This window comes from Taudactylus pleione, unplaced genomic scaffold, assembly GCF_031769625.1.
Source record: "Taudactylus pleione unplaced genomic scaffold, aTauple2 ptg000019l, whole genome shotgun sequence".
NCBI classification, from domain to species: domain Eukaryota; kingdom Metazoa; phylum Chordata; class Amphibia; order Anura; family Myobatrachidae; genus Taudactylus; species Taudactylus pleione.
Window position 1 is genome coordinate 4,278,680 of NW_028284421.1, and position 23,500 is coordinate 4,302,179.

The 23,500-nt window shown below is 45.7% G+C and overlaps 1 protein-coding gene across 2 annotated transcripts in view; it reads right to left on the reverse strand.

Annotated features, from left to right (window-relative positions):
• ZNF280D (zinc finger protein 280D) overlaps nucleotides 1–18,244 on the reverse strand; it is a 96,279-nt gene extending 78,035 nt beyond the window's left edge. For both annotated transcript variants that reach the window (XM_088445074.1, XM_088445067.1), the window contains exons 1-2: nucleotides 18,027–18,244; nucleotides 10,118–10,268 (exon numbers count right to left, since the gene is read on the reverse strand). In XM_088445074.1, coding sequence (XP_088301200.1) covers nucleotides 10,118–10,268; nucleotides 18,027–18,221 — 346 coding nt within the window. In that variant the 5' untranslated portion in view covers nucleotides 18,222–18,244. The remainder of the gene's footprint in view (nucleotides 1–10,117; nucleotides 10,269–18,026) is intronic.
• Between the last annotated feature and the right edge of the window lie 5,256 nt (nucleotides 18,245–23,500).

Genomic DNA, 23,500 nt, shown 5'->3' on the forward strand with positions numbered 1-23,500 from the left:
TTTCCGGATTACCCGTGGAAGAAGGGAAAACGGAGGAAATAGATAAGCAAACCGGAACGTCCACTGGACGGACAGAGCATCCACCAGAGACGCGTTTTCGTCTCTTGTGCGAGACCCGTACACCGGCAACTTGTTGTTGTGCCGTGATGCCATGAGGTCGATCTCTGGAAGACCACACCTGTCCACCAGAAGTTGAAAGACGTCCTGGTGCAGAGACCATTCCCCCGGATGAACGTCCTGGCGACTGAGAAAGTCCGCCTCCCAGTTCAGGACTCCCGGGATGAATACTGCTGATATGGCTGGGAGATTGCGCTCCGCCCAAACCAGGATTCGGGAAACCTCTACGAGTGCCGCCCGACTTAGTGTTCCTTCTTGCCGATTTTGGTAGGCCACGGTGGTGGCGTTGTCCGACGGGACCTGCACGGGGTGACCTTGGAGAACCCGATGTGCCTGCTGGAGAGCATTGAAAACCGCGCGGAGCTCCAAGATGTTTATTGGAAGCTCTGTTTCCACCATTTGCCCTTGAACAAGTGTGGACCCGTGACTGCTCCCCAGCCCCGAAGGCTGGCGTCCGTTGTCAACAGGACCCTATTCGCCACCCAGAATGGACGACCCTTGTTGAGATGGGTCATCTGCAACCACCAGGCTAGGGACAGGCGAACCTCCGGAGTGAGTACCATCGTCTGGGACTTTAGACTCTGAGGCAGTCCATTCCATTTGGACAGGATCAATTGCTGCAGAGGTATGGAGTGAAACTGGGCAAATTCCACCATGTCGAATACTGACACCATGGAGCCCAGTAACCTCATCGCTGAGTGCAGACACACACGGCGACTCTGCAGACAACTGCGCACCTTCAACTGTAAGGCAGAGATCTTTTCCCCAGTCACAAAGATCCTTTGCTGTCTGGAGTCCAATAAGGCTCCGAGGTGTAGAATCCTCTGAGACAGGATCAGGGTGGACTTCTGCCAGTTTATTAACCAGCCGTGCCGTTGCAGTACCGCAATCGTCAGGTCCAAGTGGCGTAGAAGGAGCTCTGGAGATCCTGCTACTAACAGAAGGTCGTCTAGGTACGGCAACATGCGGACTCCCTGCAGCCGCAGGGAAGCCGCCATGACCGCCATAACCTTGGTGAACACACGTGGTGCTGTCGCCAGGCCAAAAGGTAAAGCCCGGAACTGGAAGTGGTCGTTGCGGATTGCAAACCTGAGGAACTGTTGATGGCGTAAAAGAATAGGGACATGCAGGTAGGCGGCCTGTATGTCCAACGACACCATGTAATCCCCAGGTTCCAGCGCCAGAACGATGGACCATAGGTTCTCCATCCGAAACCTCGGCACCCGCAAGGACTTGTTGAGTGCTTTGAGGCTGAGGATCGGACGGTACGACCCATTGGGTTTCTGCACCAAAAAGAGATTGGAATAGAAACCCTGGCCCCTCTGGGAGAATGGAACAGGCACTATAACTCCAGCCTGGAGCATAGTGTGCAAAACCTTCTGCAGTTCCGTGGCTTTGTTCCGGTCTGATGGAAGACCCGTGGTGAAGATTCGGGATGGGGGCCTGTGCCGAAAGGAGAGGGCATACCCGTGAGAAACCACCTCGTGAACCCAATTGTCTGTCGTTGTTACCGACCAATACTGGGCGAACTGCAGCAGGCGGCCTCCCACTTTGGGATCCCCCAAAGGGAGGCCCGGATCGTCAGGCCGCAGGCTTGTCATCTGACTTAGGGGCCGGACGTCTGGTACTCCAGGCCTGTTTCCGTGGCTTGGACGATTTTTTGGGGCCAGCCTGTTGGGGAAAAGACTGTGCTTTAGGCCTACCCTGGGCCCTGTAAGGCCGAAAGGACGACGTACCTGAACTGGAAGGAACTGCAGCAGACGGGAGGACATGCCGATTTGGCTGCCGCCAGCGTGGCTACAATTTTGTCCAGATCCGGACCAAATAGGACTTCTCCATTAAAAGGCAAAGCTTCCAAGCCCTTTTTGGAATCAGCGTCCGCCTTCCAAGATCGCAACCATAAGGTGCGACGAGCAGCTACAGCTGCCGAAGAAATCCGAGAAGTTAGTGTACTGATATCCAAAGCCGCTCCATTGATTTAAGTGGCCGAATCCCGGAGATTGCCCACCAACTCGGTCTGTTCAGCCGAATAGTCGGAATCCAAAGACGCCCCCAAACTATCCGCCCAGCGCGAGGGAATAAACGGACTTTAGGCTGATCTCCACCTTATGGTCCGTAGCATCCTTCAAGGAGGACATGGAGGGCACGGGCAACGTGGCACTTCGGACCAGGCGTGTCACATGAGAATCCACCTGTGGAGGGGATTCCCACTTAGAAAAATAATTGTCCGCAAACGGGTAAGCCACCGCCAAGAGTCTCTGAGGCTGATACCGTTTACCAGGGTGTTCCCACGCCTCCTCTAAATGGTCTACTAACTGACCCGAAATAGGAAACACTGGAGTCACCCTTAATATCCTTAAAAAAGGCATATTTTGACTTGGACACCGGAGGATCTTCATCCTCAATCACTAAAGCCGTGCAGACTGCCCGAATAAGTCCAGGAATATAAACCTTGGACTTAGCGTCCGACTCTTTACTACGGAGAGGTTCTTGGTCAGAAAGATCCAGAATCTCCCCATCATCAGACATCCCGTCGTCATCCTCATAAGGAGTGGACAAAGACGCCACCGGCCGCAACACAGACTCCCCTTGTAACATGTCCGACAAATGCTGTACAGAACTTGTCAGTGAATTAACCCACGCAGGCTCCTGAGAGACCTGGGGAGGGGAAATAGGGAGACTGTGGGGTACCATCAATTGTCTCGGGAAACTCTGCATGGGTGACGACACCACTGACTGCTGGGACAATCCCATCTGTGAAAACGCAGGCTGCGAAGCTAACTGGCCCACTAGGGTTGTAAGCGCTTTGGCGAAACAAGCCCAGGGCGGTTCCTGTACCGGAGCCGTGACAGTAATTGGCCTCACCAATAAATAACACTGCCGACATAGCCCCTCCGCGTTACCCTCCCCCTCCGCTATTGGTACCTTGCACGTAGTATACATAAGCTGGAGAGGAAAGTCACTCTCAGACATGATGGTAAGTATGTGACCCCTCTCACTGATACTTGTTAGTATAGTGGGAGAACCACCCTGCAATCACCGCACCGCAAGGGCTTTAGCAGAAGAAGAGCAGGGACAGTGAAATGGCTGACAGTAGAAAGTGAAAGTACAGGCAGTAGACGCTAGCAGAAGTCACATACAATGCAAAGAAATCAATTCCTGCACTATCAGCGCTGATCCTCAACTACGCAGACACAGAGCCTGGTAGGACACAGCGCTGCATACACAGACCTGTTACCAACGGAGGAGAGGTATGCCGGGGGACCCAGACCACGATGCCACCGATCAGCAGCGCTCACCATGCTTCAGTAAAGATGGCCACCGAGGAGCAGAGAGGAGGCCGGCCTGGGGGAGGAGCGCTGCCACAGGGCCAGTCAGCAGATGCAGAGAGGGCTGTGTGCAGCGGGGGAGGCCCTGGCTGTGTACAGGGAAGGCGCGCTCCCCTGGCATGCAATTAACCCCTGGGACGCCGCAGAGCTACCGCCCAGTCGCTGTCCGCTGTCCCAGGGGGGTAGTGGAAGCGCAGGTTAGTTACCTGGCTCCACGATGCAGCCAGTCCCCAGGGAGCCCCCTGCCTGGGGACTCTGGACCATGTGCTCAGCAGGGACCCACCGCGGGACCCCGCTGCTTACCTGCTGCCCCCTTGAATCCGGCCATGGTCCCAAATATCTGGGGTCACCGCTAGCTGTGACCCCAGATGCTTACCAGCATCCCCGGATCAGTACCAGCGGGGGTGTAGGGAAGACAGCATGGACGTCAGCATTGACTGTCCATGCTGTACTTCCAGATGAGCAGCCACAGCTGCTTACGAAGACACTTCAGGGGCTAACCTTAGCCCCCCTCTAAACAGGTGCATCCGACTCTGAGCCGGGCACCAACAAAAACTGAGATGCCTTGGCTCGGGGTATAGGAGGGGAACCCTAGAGCATCCTGGGAGGCTGAAAACTTTAACTCTATGGTGCCCGATGCCCGACGTCATCACCTATACCCCAAGGTATCCTGTGGATACCCTATGGACCCTGATGTAGAAAATAGATTAACTCACCTGTGAATTATTAAAGAAATCCACAAAACATACCCTGTTGGTGGTACTTGAGGATGGATTTGAGAACCATTGCAAACATATAAAGGGTGTCACTTATAGTGTATGAAAAAGCATACAAGTCAACCACATTTTTATGCCAAAAGTGAAAATTGAAATTCAATTAATAGTACCGCTTTTATGGGTATTCTGTAAAACAATCAAAAGTTCCCTAATTTGGACAAATTTCTGAGTTGATTTTTTAAATAAGCAGTGATCATATCAACATTTGGCACATGGCAGCTGTGGAGATAAAGTTAAGACATCTGTGGTGCTTCAGTAGGTTTCCAAAGACAAGCCACCAAATATTTAGATGCATTTAAAGTCTGGGAATCCGGTTTGTCTGCATTCTTGTAGGCCCAATAAAAAGAACAAAGGATGCTTTCGTGTAGGTTTCATGTGGGTCATATGATGCATCTACTTTATAAGAGAATCTTGGGGCAGGTCTACTGTATGTGGGGAAAAAGAAAAATTAAAAACTGGTCTGCAATTTATTTAATAACTATATATTTTTTTTGAAGTGTAGAAGTACATTTTATATATTTTATTAAAGTCAAAATAGAGATTTTCACTTATTATGGACCACAAGTCTTGTGACCCTGCCCAAATAATCTTCCATCTAGGATCAGGAGTCAGGTGTGGTATATTGAATTTAAATTGATAGGTGTAAAGGACCTTTGTTTAAGGGAGAGCAGTTTTATTACAGTTGACTGCGTGGATCTGACTCCTTGTTTGAGGTTTTCTTATATCCCTCTATCACATCAAAAACCTATTTGACTTGCAACTTGTTTGAATGGGTCTTCCACCCTTGGTACATGACAACTAACATCTGTGTTAAACAAGGAAAATAAAACTTGTGCAAATGGCTAAAAGCCCCTATGGAATGTGCACCACCAAATGATCAATTTCTTGTTTCTGTTGTAGTTTGCAGTATATGCTGTTCTTTTATTTTATGTATGTTATTTTTATCTATGTTCTCAAAGTCAGAATGAAGCAGGTTTTTTTCAGGATATTTGCAGGGGCTTATTAAGACTGGAGGGAGCCCTTATTAGATGTCCGTGGGACCCCATCCCCCTAAAAAAAAAATGCATCGGGACAATATTTCCAAAGACATCAATGGTATACCAACGTGTATGGCAGAAGGAGGTAACTGAAATGGGTGCAGGGTGTGTGGGACGGAACGGTGGTATGCACTGTACATCTTGCACCCATTATAGATATGCCACTAGCTAGCTGGTTTCCGAACGGCTACAATTTTTTTGTATGGTATTTCATGCAATGGCACATGTTTTTTTAATAACATGTTGCAGCCTTTTTTATTTTCTGTGTACCTCCTACAGTAGTTCTGGATTGTAAGTAGTACTTTCATTCTGTTTACATAAAAAGATTAGTACACTCATGTATAACGTCACACTTACTGCCACGTGTTTTCGCTTCAGAAAGTACATTAAAATGTACAAGCCATTGTAGGTTACCCTCTTTATAACGTCACCCTTGATGTAGTCCCAGTTTTGGCTAGTGTTATTATCATCCCTAGCATGTTGCATTTTTGCCATAAGGACAAAAATAAAGCAAAACACATAGCTGTCCTCTAACCCAGGCAAAGTGCATCAATACTAAACTATAGTTATTAATAGGGGAAAATAAAAACAATTAAATATAAAACAATTGGTGGAAATAAAATGTTAGAAAGAATAAATGCAATTTCTATAATCCACAGATGATCAGAAAGGGATGCATCACTATACTGATGGGGCAACTGGAAAGCCCAACTCTTCCTCGAATAGACAAAAACTGGAAAACGGGAAAAAAGAGCCAATTACAGCATGTCAAACAAATGCCTTGTCTAAAAGGCATGGTAAAAAGAGAATAAGAGAATGCTTCTGCAAGCAAATACACCTCCACATGGACCTGGCACAAGACAAAGGGCAAAACGGTGACACATAGCGAGAAGGAATCAAAAGAGGAGGCTTGAGACAAGACATAAATATACACTAGATTTCATAGAGAACCAAAAGAGGATAACTGAGGTCAATGCAGGATTTTGCACTTCAGTTTTTCAGCAGTATTAGATTTGCCTTAAGCAGAGTATACACTTAACGACGTGTGTATCCAGCGTTCCAACCGGCGACCCCCCCTGTCGACGAGCATACATATCAGAGCGGTCCGTACACACTGGGGGAGCCGACCCCGTCGCATAGTGCTGCATCGCCTGATTTTACTGCATGTACAAAAAAAATAAAAAATCAGGCGATGCAGCAGACAACCCCACAGGAGCACGCACTACACGATGTTGTGCATACATACTGCGCGATAATAACGATTTATCTTTCAGATATCGCACCATTTTTACTTAGGCACTCAAGGCAAGCTAGAACAATTTCCATGATAGTGAGGATGCTCTGGAACTTGTTCTTGGCCGAGAAAAGTCATACAATGGTTGTCAACATGCAATTGTGCAGCATGGGGTCTAGCATTGCTGCCAGACTGGCTGAGGAGACTTGATACCTGTCTGATCTGTTGAGTAAGTTCCTGAGATAGCTAATGCATTCCCACAGACAACCAGGGGAAAAAAAACCCCAAAAAAAACAAACAAAAAAAAAACAACAAAACAACACTGGTTAACAAAGATAAACGCCCTCAATAATGTGGTTTATTATTTTAAAGCTACTCCTTATCCAGATCACCTGGTTGTTTTTTTTAGTCCATGTACATACCAGGGAAAGGAACAGTTAAAGAGTCAGGATGTGTATATATAACCAGGGCATTAACTTCTAGCATATATTAAAGAACAAGAGACAGGTATAAGTGTTTGGCATATGGGGTCCAAATGGGTAGGTAGTACCTGGCTCAGTTTAGAAGACAAATAGTTCCCAATGTACAAATAATAAACAGTGCCGTTGTTGGTATATTATGTTGCAACAAATAAATTAAGCCTTTTGTGAAATCAAAAAGAAACTAAACCAAAATAAAAACTGTGCAAAAAAGTACTGGCTAAGGGGCCATTTACACAAAGATAAAATGAATTGCATGTAAATGACCCAGCTACTAGATGCATATAGCTGTTTGATAAAAAAAATTATTGTACAGGTTGAGTCTCCCATATCCAAAATGCTTGGGACTGGGGGTAGTTTGGATATCGGAATAATCCTTATTTGGGAATATATGCATACCATAAAGAAATATCTTGGGAATGGGACCCAAATATAAACACAGAATGCATTTATGTTTTATATACACCTTATACACAGCCTACAGGTCATTTTCTACAATATTTGTAATAATTTTGTGCATCAAAAAAAGTTTGTGTACATAGATGAAATTCATTTATGTTTCACATAGACCTTATAAACACAGCCTGAAGGTTATTTTATACAATATTTTCAATAATTTTGTGACTTAAACAATGTTTGTGTACATTGAACCATCAGAAAGCAAGGGTTTCACTATCTCAGTCATGCTAAAAATATTCCTTATTTCTGAATATATGGATATGGGAGACTCAACCTGTATATACACTTTACACACACTTCTGTCAGCTGAATAAGTAAAGTATTGCCCCCACGCCCTAACAGTGGTTTAAACCTTTAGACCAATTGCCAATATCTGTGGTTCGACATTCTTGGACAAATTAAGTGCCATAGATGAAGATCCCAAAAAAGCCCCATGTTATCTGTTGTCCAATCATCCCACACACAGCCAGTTGTATTCACCAAAAAGTTTTTCCACCTAAACCAATCAATTCTGGAGTAGACTTTTGGCTGGTCACATTTTGTGCTGGGGCCCATAAGTAAGAATTTCATGGCAAAAAATATTAATAATATTACAAGACTGACAGCAACCTGCTTCATTTTCCTGCCCCCTTTTTCAATTGATCCCACAAATTAAGTTGAGGAATTTACACACTCTTCTTATATTTTACATTATCCCCTCATAAATTTTCTTGCAGCCAGAGAGCAGGTCAAAAAATTTAAATATCCCTATTTTAAGCTAAAAATATAGGGGACCCCTTCAGATCTTCTTGGACAACCCTCTAACGACTAATTGGGCAATTGGAAGTTTTAAATTTTCAGCCTAATTAGTCCAATAATGATATGGTATTATTAGTTGTTAAAAACAATAATAGCCTCAAATGACTCGAAATATTTTCTTTTACTTTTGCACCCCAAATTTAATTAAAGCATTCATTAAAAATAATTGCTTTATCTTTTTTTTTTTTTAATTGGCCTAAAAGTATCCCAAAACTCACTTTATATGTACTTTTTTTTTTGTATTTTTCTTTTTGTTTGTAACAAAATTAAATTTTTTTTTAGCTTTTTATAATTTTTTATAATTCTTATAAATATTCACAAAATCAGCCATTTCATGCATTTTGAAAAAATGTATATATATTTTTCTTTGGGACAGTAATAACCATTATTACTGTTAACCAATATTTGTTTAGGGTACAGGCAGGGTTGGTTTAAAACCATTTTTTTTTTTAATAACACTTTTCTTTTTATTATGCTGAGACTACAGGCACGGCACCGTGACTTCTTTAAAAAAGCCTATTAAAAGGGAATTCCCCTGGTATTACTCCATATTCTTGTTGTTTGCAGTCTTCATTTGTGGGAGTTGAACCAATATAGTAAATTCACACACAACAGAGATATAAAGGAGGGTGAACCATATCAGAGAGAGTTACTAAATCTGCCAAGCATCAGCTAAGACTCCACAAACTCCTATATACAGGAGAAAATCACACCTAACATTCTCAATCTTGCAAGCAGCTTTGCAATTCCGTCCATCTTAATGCAAATTGAGTTGTCAAACGCCTCCTTGCTGCATTTGCAAGCACCATCACAACCAATGGTTGCTCCTTTGGTCAGGCTGTGGGAGCTGAAGCTTCCCGCAGCCTGATGGGTTGCAGTCACTTCAGAGGCCAGAAATCTGCAACCTAAAATGAACACTGTGGGCAGAATTCAATTGATTACGCGGTCCGGATCTCCCGTCTAAAGTGACAGGAGATTGCGGGCCGCTATTCAATTGCTGCCGTTTTTTCGCGCTGATCGCGTCCATAGAGGTCAGGTTTAGCCACGTAAAGCAGCTAAACCTGACCAAAGTGCTGGGCGCGGCCGCGAAAAGTGATGTTTGAGCGCCCAAACAGGTCACTTTTTGCACATTTCAGCTCTCATTCCCCTGGGGCTGCGAGCTGAAATGTAGCGCTGGCAGCTGATCGCGCCCGACAGGAGCAAGAATTGAATAGCTCCATCGGGCGCGATATGGGCTGGAATCAATTGAATTCCTCCCTGTGAATGAAAAAAAGCTCTGAATCAGGCCCTTAGTCTCTCTTTTGATGAGATAAAAAAATCTAATAACTTGGATTGTTAAATGCTAAAAAACATTAAAACATGGTTGATCAATGCTTCTAATACATAACAATGTTTCACATTATTAATACAATAAGCAGGATTAAAAAAATTAAATTACAACATTAATGCAGATAAAACTGGTTGAAATAAAAAAACTTTGCGACCAATTTATTTTTATTGGAAACCGCAGGTATCGGGAGCATGCATACCCGCAGTAATAGAAAATTGGTAGTGATGCCAGTGTACTTTTTTGCGGGGAAAACATAACGCTCAATTGAAAATGTCCCTAAATGTAACATCTCTGAACTCAATGCCCCTCCAAGGCTTTTTGAGAGGCTTGCGCGTCATGCTTCCTTTCCTTACCCTTCCATAAGGGTTTCATTATAAACACTCCAAATCTATTACACTAAAGTATTCAATGAGAATAAACAGATAATTGTTACAAAACCTCCGTTTTATCATTTTACATCATTCTAAGTAAATAAAAGTAGTGTTCTTCTGCTGAATAGTTTAACAAATGATCTACATACTTAATGGAATTGGCTAAATAAAAACAAAACGTAGTTACTTGTGTTGGGTGTTTTCGAACCACTTATTTCTCGAACAAAGATTGGTTCATCGTCATCATCATCATCGTCAACTTCAATTTCTTTAGCTCTTTGCTGCCATGGTTCAAGCTCTTCCTCCTCACATTCCATCAACAGTTCAGCCATGTTATCCTGAAAACACAAAAAAAATTAAATAAAAAATACTTTGGCAAATTCTAAGCTCTTTAATGAATGGCTTCATGGTAAGGCTGGAAGGTTCAATCCCTCTGGAGATTGCAGCTTGTGGTTGACTAAGGCCCCCATACACTGTGTGATTCAAAGTTGGTAAGATGAGTTGTACAATTGCCCTTGAAATTCGTCCCTTGAAATTTTTCATAAGATGTGGTCAAATGGTGTACGATTGATCGTTACGATCATAGGATAAGATACAAAGAAATATTTCACATTGTACTCAAAAGATTGTAGATCTCTCTGCAAAACTATCTAATCTGCGATCCAACTAGAGGACAGCGGGGATGTGCATCGGGGTCGCAGAACACACAAAATACACCTATTTTCACACGAATGGTCTGTCCAACCTTTCGTAACTGACCATATCATGTAAAAAATCATCCGTGTATGGGCGCCTTAGCACTAATGTTGCATACACACGTAAAGATTTTCTGTCCAACCATCCAACTAGTTGATTGATTGGAATGAAAATCTGGTAACTTATGGGAGTAACTGATGATCAGCAATTTGCTCCTAAGTGCCAGAAAACAGATGAAAATGGTCATTCAGACAAGTTTGTTAAATGTTTGATCTAACCAATTTGTTCAAACAACAGTTTTTGTCTATTTTCCGGCGTTTGGGAGCAAATTGCTGATTGTCATTTGCTTTCATACCTTACCAGATTTTCATTCCAACCAATCAACTAGCTGGATGGTTGGACAGAAAATCTTTACATGTGTATGCAGCTTAAAGCTGGCCATACAAAAGACCAACTGTCCTCCAACTGACCAACAGTCCAACCTGTCTGTCCAACTAAAATAGTACTCCACAAACCTAACCAACTTTTTATCAGACCAGCCAACCAACTTCTGTCCAACTTATGTCATAAAAGTAGGTGGACAGTGTCTGCCTACTGCATGTTATGAATAAATAAGGGTTTCTGCAGGTCCCTGGTAACTAATGCTAGAGGCTGTGGTAACTATACAGTTAGAATGAAGTAACTGAGTAGGTGAAAGGTTACTGCAACCCCCCTCAGCACCTACTGCAGACAATATAATGAAGGTGATCAGGCAATAGGTAAGATATTAGGTGGCTGGCAGCAAATGTATCCGAGAGATTGTAAAGTTCAAAAGCACAGAATGTCAGTAACTTTTATACAAAACATACTGTCATATTAAAACTGAAAGCATGATTCAACATCCGCCACCCCAAGCACACCACATTGCTATAGCAGCTTCATGAGAGGACCACTAGATATAAAAGAGTTCATGGGGGAGGCTGGTACAGCAAGAATTGTACATACTGAGGTACCAGGAGACCCAAAGAACCCAAACTGCACAGGATGGCATGTTGATCATAACCCACAGACTTCAGCACCCCCCTCCACCTCCTCAAAACCTGCGGAAGCTCTCCCTCCAGTGACATTATGCACACACAGCATGCTGACACAATATATCCATGTGCTGCACACAATAATCACCCATCCAAACCCTGCCACCCTTACACCTCTCACTTGGGTCCTGGGCAAAATGCCCCTGTGCAGAGCCCTTGGTCCACAGCCGCCAGGTGAGTTCAGGTGTCGGTCGTGCTGCTGGAGGAAGAGGAGAGAGTGCGCCGCACTCCCAGCCATGGATTATCTTCAGTTAATTCCACCCCATCCCCAGTGCCAGCTGTGGGGCATGGAAAACCCCAGATGAAGAGAGAAGAGCCCCAGGACACACGTAGTGTTCATCCTAGTACCCTGCACCTGTCACAACCTGTGCAGTTCCTCTTTCCTGCCTGGGGTGTGGCTCTCTGCTCTGGTGCTTCTAGCACACTCTGGTCTGTATCTCAGCAGTTTGATGCATCAGCTAAGTGTGCTAGAAGCACCAGAGCAGAGTGTGACACCCCAGGAAAGAGGAACTGTATGGGTTGTGACAGGTGCAGGATGCTAGAATGAACACTACACACAGCTCCCAAAACCTGCTGCTGCTCCCAGGAGCAGAGGTGCATTCCCGGAGAGTGTGGGGAACAAAGAGATGATGGTAGGACAGGGGATGCGGGATCACCACCGGGATGGCAGCTGGGACACCACAGGGAAATCAGGAGAGCGCGAACCGCCAATGTTCATCTGCTGTCCGGACAGTAGCCAAGAGCTGCGTGTCAAAAGTAGGTGCACACTGCCGGCCAGAGTACGCTTACTTATCGTTCAATTAAGGGAAAGTTAGAAACTTTTCCCCTACACTAGGATGATTAGTTGTGAAAAATCAAACATGTTTGATTTTCCCAACTATTTGAAACAACGCATGCGCCCGGCTCCCTGTCTGCAGCGCTTGGGTGCTGCCCGGCGTGTCCGCAAGTGCCGGGCACACCCCCAAGTATGACGAAAAGGGGACGCGTCTTATGGACACGCCCCCTTTTCATGACCACGCCCCTTTTTGGGCGCGCGCACAAGGTAGCCCTCTCTAGCTCCGGCGCCCTGCCTGCCGCCGGAGCTAGAGTGAACACTAAATTAGAGAGATAGAGAATATAATATATATATATATATATATATATATATATACACACACATATATATATATAAATATATACACACACACACATAGAGATAGAGATATATATATATCTGTTGTTATTAAAATATTTGTTTTTATCATGCCACTTTGAATGATTAACAGGAATAGCTTGGTATTTATACTACACTATTTTGGAATTGTCATATTAGTGGTACTGACTATTGACTCCTAACCACAGCAGTACTTTATAGGATAAATTCCTCTATTTGGAGGTTCACAACTTACACAGTGTTCTATTATAACTAATTAGCAGGCAATGTTTCCAACAACCGTCTCTACGCCTTGACACTCAACACCAATCAAGCAAGAGTTATCAAAAGTTAAAAGCAACATTACTATACAAGGTTAATTAGGAAAGATATTAACTTAATACTTAAAAAAAAAATTAACATTACAAAATGACGCTTCAATAATGGGCTGTGGCCCTGATTCAGAGCCAGACGCTCTGACCAGAGCGCTCGCTCTGAATCAGGGCCGACCTAGTTCAATTTGGAGCAGCCTTTTGGACGCTCGCATATCTGTGGGTTACTACCCACAGCTTATGCGAGCGTCCATGATGATGGTCGCGATGGTCAAGACCATCACGACCATCGGGCTTGCGACGAGACTCTGTGGTAGGGTCTCGCTGCCGCAAGCCCTGGAGTGATTTTGGCTCTGTCAGAGCCCAAATCACTCCCACTGACATCACTAGTGATGTCAGTGGGGCCGGACCCACTAGTGATCACTAGTGATGTCAGTGGGGCCGGACCCAGACGGTAGGCGTTCCCATGGGAACGCCTCCGTCTGGCAGCCACGCCCCCGGCATGTCCACCAAAGGGGGCGTGCTGTCACTCACCATCGACAGCACGCCCCCTTTGGTGCGAGACCCGGAGCGACAGCTTGGCTGTCGCTATCCGGGTCTCGCGCATGCGCACGACGGAGCTCCTTCCGTCGTGCGCATGCGCATTTGGGTACCATCGTCCCGCTTGCGAGCGTCCTGCGCTCGTGAGCGGGTCTGAATGAGACCCAGTATCCAGTAATCAAACATAAAACAAACATTTTCATGATTGTTCCCCTTTAAAAAAAAATAAAAATCCTTAACATGTCTAGAAAAAGTAATCTAAATACTCCCAATAGCTCCTATACATCTGTCAAATCTACATGTGAAACTATTTACCAAGTTTTTTTTATTGCAGCACTTTATTCATTGACATTAAGTGCAAAAAAAGGCTCAGTCATGTATTCTGCTTGTAAAACCAAAGCACTTTAAAATGCCATTTGCCTATCTTCGTTTTCAGGCATGACTAGACAATATGCAACCTGTTCTGTAGTACTATAACAACTTACACAAATGAGAAATCCTATCAAAAAAAGCTTACAGCATGGCCAGTTAATTAAAAACAAAAAAAAGTGTTCATACATTGCAGCAATGTTTATGTATCATGTACTTGTCCTGCATTATCTTGTACTGTAATACCACTTTTATACCTAAATTCCGTGTCTGACCCGGAGGTTGGAAGAGGGTTCCAAACTGGAATCTAGCCGGCGCCGACCCAGGATATTCTCGAGTCGGCGCCGTTCACTCCGGTGCCGGGTCTGCAGTGACCCGGCTCTTCCGGTGTGGAAGTGGACACTTGGAGATGACGTCATCTCCAAGCGCCACTGAAGCCAGACAATTGGCTGGCATGCGGCGCGCTCCAGGTCATCGTGACCCGGATCGCGCTGTTTACACTGCAGGGTTTCACGGGTCATTCCCGTGTTAAATCCTGCAAGTTACCTGGGTTGGATTGTCTGGTCACTCGCTCTGGGAAACCAACCCTGTCCCCTTTTACACCAAGGAGCTGTCCAGCTTAACCCTGCAATAACCCAGGTTTTAGCTCTGGTGTAAAAGGGGTATAAGTCACTTATCTTATCTGCTCAGCTGTTTATGTACTTTGTTAGGCGAATTGGCACTTGTCGGTCAGTATTCTAACCCTCCCACTCTCGCTACCCCAGCGACAAGGGGGTACAAAGGGTACACCCTTCCTGGGCTGTATGACATGCAGCGGCAGCCTGCTACAGAGAGAAGTGCGGCTGAGACTGACCGGATCGTCACAAAGTCCCACCTCCTGCTGTTCGCCCTCCTTCCTCCCCTCTCCTCTGCACCAGTGACCACTCCTTCGCTGAAAGCAGGGGAAGCCTGGAAGGGCCTGGCCCTTGACATCAGGCACCTATAGGTGGGACTCGGAGTGCAGGTGACTGCAGAGTGTCCGTGCTGTGTGGATGGCAGCCAGACAGTAGGACTCCAAGATGCGGCCAGCACCTGGTGGCTCTACAGTGCACCTGGTAAGAAAAGCAAGCCTGCCTGGTAAGGGGTTCTAAGCATATCCAGGAAAGGGGGGTGGGGTGCTAAATGTGTCCAGTAATGGTAGGGGGTGCTATGTGTTCCCAGATTGGGGAGGGGGCTAAGTGTACCGAGGGGTTGTTTGATTAGTAAAGGAAGGGAGGGGTGTTAAGTGTGGCCACTAAGGGAGGGGTTGCTCTGTGTGCCCAGCGAAAGGGGCAGGATAGTTAACTGTTCCCAGTAAGGGAAGGTGGTGCCAAGTGAGCCCAAGATGGGGGCGTTCTGTCCTGGCACTGTCCCCTCTATCTCCTGTCACCTCTTTCCCAGTTTTGTCTCCTCTGCCCTGGCCCTCTCACTTCTGTCCAATCCTGCCCTTTGTCCTGTCCACTCTTTCTTGCCCTGTCACTTCTGTCCTGGACCTGTCAATGCTGTCCTGTCCCCACTGTCTTGTCTATGACACCTCTGCCCTGGCCCTGTCACTCCTCTCCCCACTGTTCTGTCTGAGCCCTCACCTCTATCCTTGCCCCTCTGTCCTGTCACCTATGTCCTGAAATTTATGTGAGTCTTTCTAATTACACCTTGCGGTGTGGGGGTTCAGGGTTTTTAGGCCGAGGAGGATGGTGTTGTGGGTAGGGGGGTGGGGGATTTCATTGGGGGGCCCCCAGAGCCATCAGTGTACCGGGCCCCAAGATTTCTGTTGCCGGCCCTGCCCTAACGTAACCCTCCCTCCCTGGTACCTGACCGTAAGCTCCCCCCTAGTGCCTAAACCTAACCTCCCCCACCCCACACTTAACCTCCCCCCCACAGCGCCTAGCCCTCCCCCCAACCCCACTACTTACCTACAGGATTCCGGCGGTCTGGATGCCAGCACCGGGATTCTGTGTGTGGGGACTACAAACGATTTTTGTAACTTCCCTTAATGAAAATCGTTCAGTTGGTCAGTCAGAATGAACTTAAAACAGGAACGCGCATGAACGATAATCGTTCATCGTTGTAACTCAGAAACTGAACTATTTTTTCAACGATTGAACGATAACGACGTTGTTATAGTTAAATCGTTCAAAAAATCGTTACGTGCGTATGCACCTTAAAGGTGCGTACACACTGGGCGATTAAAGTGGACGACTGAATGATAACGATATCGGTATCGTTCAGTTGTCCACTTTATCGCCCATTTTTAACACCAAAACGATGAACGATAACAACGATCGTGTTCCCGTGGGTCGTTCGTCATTATCGATCATCGGGTAAACATGCAGGCCAACTTGACGATATTGTCAAGTTGCTGCATGTTGGGGAATGGGGGAGAGAGCCCGGCGCTGAACAATATCGTTAATATTGTTCAGCGGGTGTGCTTAATGTCATGAACGACATTGAGCACACCCTGCCGGGGACACACTAGACTATATCGCTCGGGGAGCATATCGTCTAGTGTGTACGCTCCTTAAAGCTGCATACACACACGATTTAGTAAATGAACGATTCTAGTAAACGATTTTCGTTCATTTTTTCAAGGGCAAAATGAACAAAAATCATTAAAATCGTTCATTTACTAAATGTAATGAACGATTTTTTGAACTGCAAACGATTTTTGCATATTCCTTTACTGAAAATCGTTGAATTGGTCAGTTTAACTGAACTACAAACATGAACGCGCATGAACGATAACCGCTCATCGTTTTAACTCAGAAAGTGAACGATTTTTCCAGCGATTGAACGATATCAATAATCATTCAAAAAATCGTTTGTGTGTATGCACCTTAACTGATACTACATACAGCTGCAATCTAGAGTGTTTTTTAGAACATACATTTTTCAGAAGAAAGACAGAATAACTGTGCTAGTTGTGCAGCTTTAGCAATGTAACTGCAATATTTAGAAAAGGGAGGAAAAAAAAATAATATCAAGTTGAGACACGTTCTGTTGGGCAGGTTCCAAATATTGAGATTACCATAATCACGTTTAGATATTACTCAGACACTCCACGACATAGAAAGGTCTTTAAACTGAAGGTTTCAACAACCTTTAAAAAGCTACATATCCTCATTGATAACTGCAAGCAACCAGACTAAAGTAAAGTTGATCTAGCAATTTATACACCGCTAGCTCATAGATCAGAGATGGTGTCACAAATCTCATGTTGCCACTTTTATGAATGATAATGTGGCATGATGTGGCCACTCCTTCCTTCCCAAACCTTTTATGTTCTCACTGCTGCTGCTCCCGGCCACAGCCAGAACCTGATCTACCATCAGCGCCTCCTGCAAAATCTGGGACTATGAGGAGGCTGCTGATGATCAGGACTGGAGAGGGTGGGACTGTGATTCCTCCATTGCCTCTCCAGCTGCGATTGCTGCTCTGCAAAGTCACACATTACTATCACTGTTTTTATTTACAGCACATGAGCTGCGAGTTATGTGGCAGACAACAAGAGAGAGGCAGGTAGCGCCACACACACTGGTACTGCTGCCGGGAGGGGGGATAGTCATCACCTTCCGCCCGAACCATCCTCCTATTGTATGGCAGAGCCAGCAGCGCCACACGGAGCCCTCACGGGGCGAGCGGCGGCCACCACACACAGCGCACGTCACCCTAATTACAGGAAACTCGTCCGTGTGACGCCTAAATCATCTCTCCACCGGCTCTCCGCCGCCGCCGCCTGCCTGTTCAGGCAGCAGGGGAAAGGGAAGCGGGCCGCGGCAACAACACGCACGGCTCACCAAAGATGGCGTCCGACACAGGCAATGGTCGGCAAACCATCTCTGGTCTGTAGTACCCCACCTCCCCCTGCGATGCGCCTCAGCCTGGGGACTCCGGAGGGGGCCTAGACTGGGATGTCCCGGGGAAGGGGAGAGATCTTACCGTGTGAGCTATGGCGGCGGCTGTGAGTGTGCGGAGCGGCTCCGGCAGGTTGGCAGATATCGCGCTTGCAGCAGAAGCCGCGCCGGGGCTGCTAACGGGGAGTTCGCGTGAACTCGCTGCGGTGGATGCTGGGTAATGGGGTAGGTCGGACAAGGCTGCCTGTGTGCTGCTGGAGGCGCGCAGGCCGGGGAGCATGTGCTGTCCTGCCCCGGCACCGCAGCGCCATTTCTAGCTGGGAGGCGCAGTGCGAGGAAACATAACATGTACATATAAGCAGCCTGTAGCCCTAAAAACGGACAGAAAAACTAATATAAATACAAAGGCATGGTAAATAAAAAAGTTACATTCTACAAACTTTTATAATAGGTAAAAAAAACTAATATTAATACAAAGGCATGATAAATAAAAAAGAGTTACATTCTACAAACTTTTATAATAGGTAAAAAAACTAATATTAATACAAAGGCATGATAAATAAAAAAGAGTTACATTCTACAAACTTTTATAATAGGTAAAAAAAACTAATATTAATACAAAGGCATGATAAATAAAAAAGAGTTACATTCTACAAACTTTTATAATAGGTAAAAAAACTAATATTAATACAAAGGCATGATAAATAAAAAAGAGTTACATTCTACAAACTTTTATAATAGGTAAAAAAACTAATTAATACAAAGGCATGATAAATAAAAAAGTTACATTCTACGAACTTTTATAATAGGTAAAAAAAACTAAGGACACTTTAAACATTACTAGTACATATTATATTATATATAAAATGGTATGATATAAACATGATATTCATTTTGATATATAAAGGAGGATCATTTTAGATTTTATTTGTGTGGTTGTAAACATTAATATTTAGGGTTTCTTTTTATCCAATCCTCAAGTGGTTCATATCACATCTATTGGTGTTGACTATTTGGCATATTTTTTAAGAACTCATAATTATAACTAAAATTGTGTAGTTTTAAGGTTTTTAAAATAACTTAAAAGTCTGCTTCACGTTGTTTCAGGATTTTTTCCTCTCGCTTATGAGGATGAATGAACGTTAACCTTGGTTTGCACTTTGCAAACTAGATGGAGCAGCCCCAGATAACAGCAGTATTTTCCCCAGTACAAAAACGTTCTCACCCATTGGTGTGTATATACTACAGTGCAGGTTTTTAGAAGTGGAGGTGTTGCCCATTGCAACCAATTAGATTCTACTTCTCATTTATTTAACACTACTTATCATTTATTTAACTGTAGGTGGAATCTGGTTGCTATGGGCAACATCTCCACTTCTAAAAACCTGCACCGGACTTGGCAACTATGCCGGGCACCACACAGTAAAGCTTTCAGCTCCCAGGGTACACTGGTCCAACCCCCTATACCCTGCCTCCAAGCCAGAGGTACCTCAGTTTCATCGGTGCCCGTCCGGAGTCAGGTCACCATTATGCAGTGGACTGCTTAGGCAGCCCAAATAGTTTTATTTTTATGATTTTATTTATTTTTAGTCCTTGAACAGTTGAGCGAGCAGCAGCAGACTGTCCAGCAGGATGCCTGCGTTGAGCTCCGCCACCCCTCCGGGCGCCACAATGCCAGCTTCCGCTGGGAATTTTGGCAGACATCCCGGGGCCCTCGCTCGCCGGCCCCGCGGATAGACCCAAACTGCAGCCCGGACACAAGGGGACAGGTAAGGTGGGTCATCGCTCACGGTGACCTGTGGACTGGCAGTCATCCCTCCGGTCTCAGGGTACAGACTGATGGAGCTGATAGTGAACACAGGCTTTGTCCACAGTGATCCACTAGACCACCAGGGTACATATGGAGCGAGAATCCAGCTTCCCGGTGGTTAAAAAATCAGCATGGGGAGGTCAGCTTTCCCCATTAAAGCTGTCCCTCAGCTCAGGGTGCCATTCCTCTGAGGTCTCGTTTCCCTGAGCTGTTATCCTCCTCCGACCACGCCCTCTCAGAGGTCTCCGGCGGCCATTTTCTCCAGGCTCAGCCGCAGCTCTCTCAGAGAAACGCAGGGTCCGGTCCTCCTACATACCTCTCCCTGGAGTCAGGTTATGTAGCGCTATAGCCTACCAGATGTTGAGTCACTGACCACAGAATCTGTGTAGTTGATTGTAGTGCCATGCTGCAGTTATATTCTATTTCTGCATTGTATGTGACTTATACTAGCGCTGCCTGTCTATTTCTGTATAATGTTAGAATATATCTTTCCCTTTTTTTCTGACTTTGCCCTAACATACAGGTGTATTCAGGGCTTTTCCCAGTACCTCACATCTCTACAAGTACAGAACTGTGCCATATTTGTGCTGTGTGCTCCTGTAGCTTGTCCAAGCCTAGACAGAATCAGTATATTGCATTCCTACTTGTATTCTACATACTCAGTGGTTGCATTATACCCAGTGCCATATTGTGTGCTTTACTACTCTACAGCTATGTCTAGCAAAGGCAAGAGTAGCAAGCAAGCATCTGTACCCATACTGCTATCATGCAAATTATGTGCTGCAGGCTTAAGTGAGGAAGATTTTGATACAAGATGGTTTATGTGTTAAATGTTCTACACCAGGCATATCAGACCCCCCAGCTCCTGCACAAGAGACACCCACTCCTCTGCAGCCGCGTCGCACTGTAGTCCTCCACTCTGCTCCTCACCCCCCCTGTGACGAGTACTCACCTCCGTCCATGAGCGCGGCATTTGGCTACGCCCCCACCAGATAGTCTCACATTCTCCAGGCTCCAGCTGGCTTGGGTGTTGTTCCGCCCCCTGCTTTCCACAGTCTGTCACTCACTCTGCAGGCTCCGACTGGCCAATGTTAGCCCCGCCTCCTGCAGTCTGCCGGTATTTGGCTCCACCCCCCGCCTCCAACAGTCTGTCTGCACTCTGCAGCACTGATCGATCCACGCATAGGAGGGGAGGTGAGTATGGAATTCTTTTTTTACAGGTACTCGTGGATTATCTACTTGGAGAAGGGGACGTGATTGGCTTCAGAGATACATAGGTGAGTATGTTAGATAGTGAGTGTGCATGTGTGTGTGCATGTATGTTTTAATAAACTTTTACTTTCACAGTGTGTCTTGTCATTTTTTAAATATTTTTTTTGCAGGTGAACTACAGGTACCAGCAGGCCCGTAATGCCCTGCATGCTGGTACTTGTGGTACTCCAAGTACCAGCTTGCTGGGACCTGTAGTTCTACTGCAAAAGACAATATTTTTATTCTTTCAAATGCACCACATTTTTACATAATCAACTTGGCACCCACTGCTCCAGGGGTGCTGGGGATAGCCCCGGGCTATCAGCCTAGGCCCGGGGTGCCCTAGAGAGGGGGACTCCTTTATTGGGGGGGGTCTCCAACTCCCCAGGGATTCCCGGCCTGGGCTGACTAGCGGTCAGGGGTAATGCTTTGGCCGGGGGACCCAGTGAAAGGGTTCCCCTGGCTGTGGCATTACTCCCCCGCTAGAAAGTGTCCGGTGCTGGTTATGGATAATACAGGGGACCCCTATGCTTTTTGTCCCCTGTATTTCCAGGACCGGCTCAGCTGAGCCCAGTGCTGGTTGTGCTAAATACAGGGGACCGCTATGTCTTTTGTATTTTGACAACCAGGACTGGCTTGGAAAAGCCTGGTGCTGGTTGTGCAAAATACAGGGGACCTCTACGTCGTTTGTCCCTTGTATTTAACACAACCAGGGCCAGCTGTAAAAAGCCTAGGGCCGGTTGTGCTTTGGGGAAGGGGGGCAAGCCATTTTTTTTTCGTTTGTTTTTTCACTTTGTTTACATTTTTTTAACACAAATGCATGGACGGATCTCACTAATCTGTCCCTCATCTGTGTCTTTTATCACAGGTGCTTGCCGCACGGATCTCACTGGTCCGTACGGACATCTGTGTCTTGATGCATCTATCACAGATATCCCTGATCCGTGCGTGCAGCATCATGCAGATCCGAACTACATATAATTCAGGCATACACATTGAACGATATGCCGCCAGTTTGTGGACAATACCGACAGATCTTTCCAGCAGCAGGAAAGATCTGACGAGACAATGAATGACCCGCGGCCACCCAGCCTCTGCCGCGTAGACTCCTGGACCCGGAGGACCCATCCCGGTCTCTGTCTCCTCAGAGAAGACTGCTCCGCCACTGCCTCTGTCCCGACTTGGATTCCCGACCTGGCCATAGGCGCAAACACCCACCTGCACCGCAAAGGTAAGGGCTGTGTTGCGGCTGAGCAATAAGCACTGGGGCAGTGTGAGAGACAAAACTGCTTATACACAGCAGCCTATCTCCAGTGCTGCTGTGGGATATTTATTTACTTGTGGGGACAAAAAAGTTGCAGGTACTTCATTTGAATTCAAGGGACAGCTTCTCAGTTCCAACTCCACTCCTCTGGTTACCAGGAGCAAACACCAGCGCTCCAGGACCTATGTTTTATATATAATTCATTTTGGTAAGATTGCACAAATTTTCTTTTTTGGGAAGCTGCAGCCTATCAATTATCTGGACACAGTATACATAGTGAGTGCCAGGGTCAGCAAAACCTTTCTATTTTTTAATCATAAGTTTAATTTAATTGAGTATTTAAATTTTTTGTCCCGTGAATGGGTGGGTAGGGGCCCCAGTGCATTGCTTTGCCCAGGGCCCACACTGCTGTTAAGACAGTTCTGTCTGGGCTTCCTTTTCTCAGGTGCTGGCTGCTATTGCGGACTGCCTGGCGGTACCGACTGTAATTTCCCCTATGGGGTTACCACAGCAGGCCATAATTCCCCCTCTGGGGCTGCCACAATAGGTTCAGGCTATATAGGTACCTCTTGTACCCCCTCCATGGGTGGATGTATTCTCTAGCTCGGTACAGAATCTGGTGGCTACCTCTACAGCCTTTCAAACTATGTTGCAAGGCGAGAAGCTCCTACCCAGTAAGCCTTCTAAGCGTTCTGTATCATCTTCACAGTCCACGCAGCTCCCAGATTCTGAATTGTGATCTAAGGAGGCAGAATATGTTGATCTCTCTAAAGCTGGGTACAGACAAAGATTTTCTGTCTAACCATTCAACTAGTTGATTGGTTGGAATGAAAATCTGGTAAGTTATGAAAGTAAATGACAATCAGCAATTTGCTACCAAACGTTGGAAAATGGACAAAACTGTTGTTTGAACAAATTGTTTAGATCAAACATTTAACAAATTTGTTTGAACGACCATTTTCATCTGTTTTCTGGCATTTAGGAGCAAATTGCTGATCATCAGTTACTCCCATACGAGGACAAGAGTCAGTCTAAAATTAATATTCCTGCCTTGGTGCGAGCTGTTAGATCGATTTTACTAATAGAAGATGACGAGCCAGCCCCTAAATCAAAGCACCCACTGTTTAAACGACAGAAAGTGGCTTCAGCAGAATTCCCTCTATCAGAACAATTATCTGAAAACATGGTGGCAGCCTGGCAGTCGCCTGGTAAGAGGTTTCAGCCCCAAAAACGA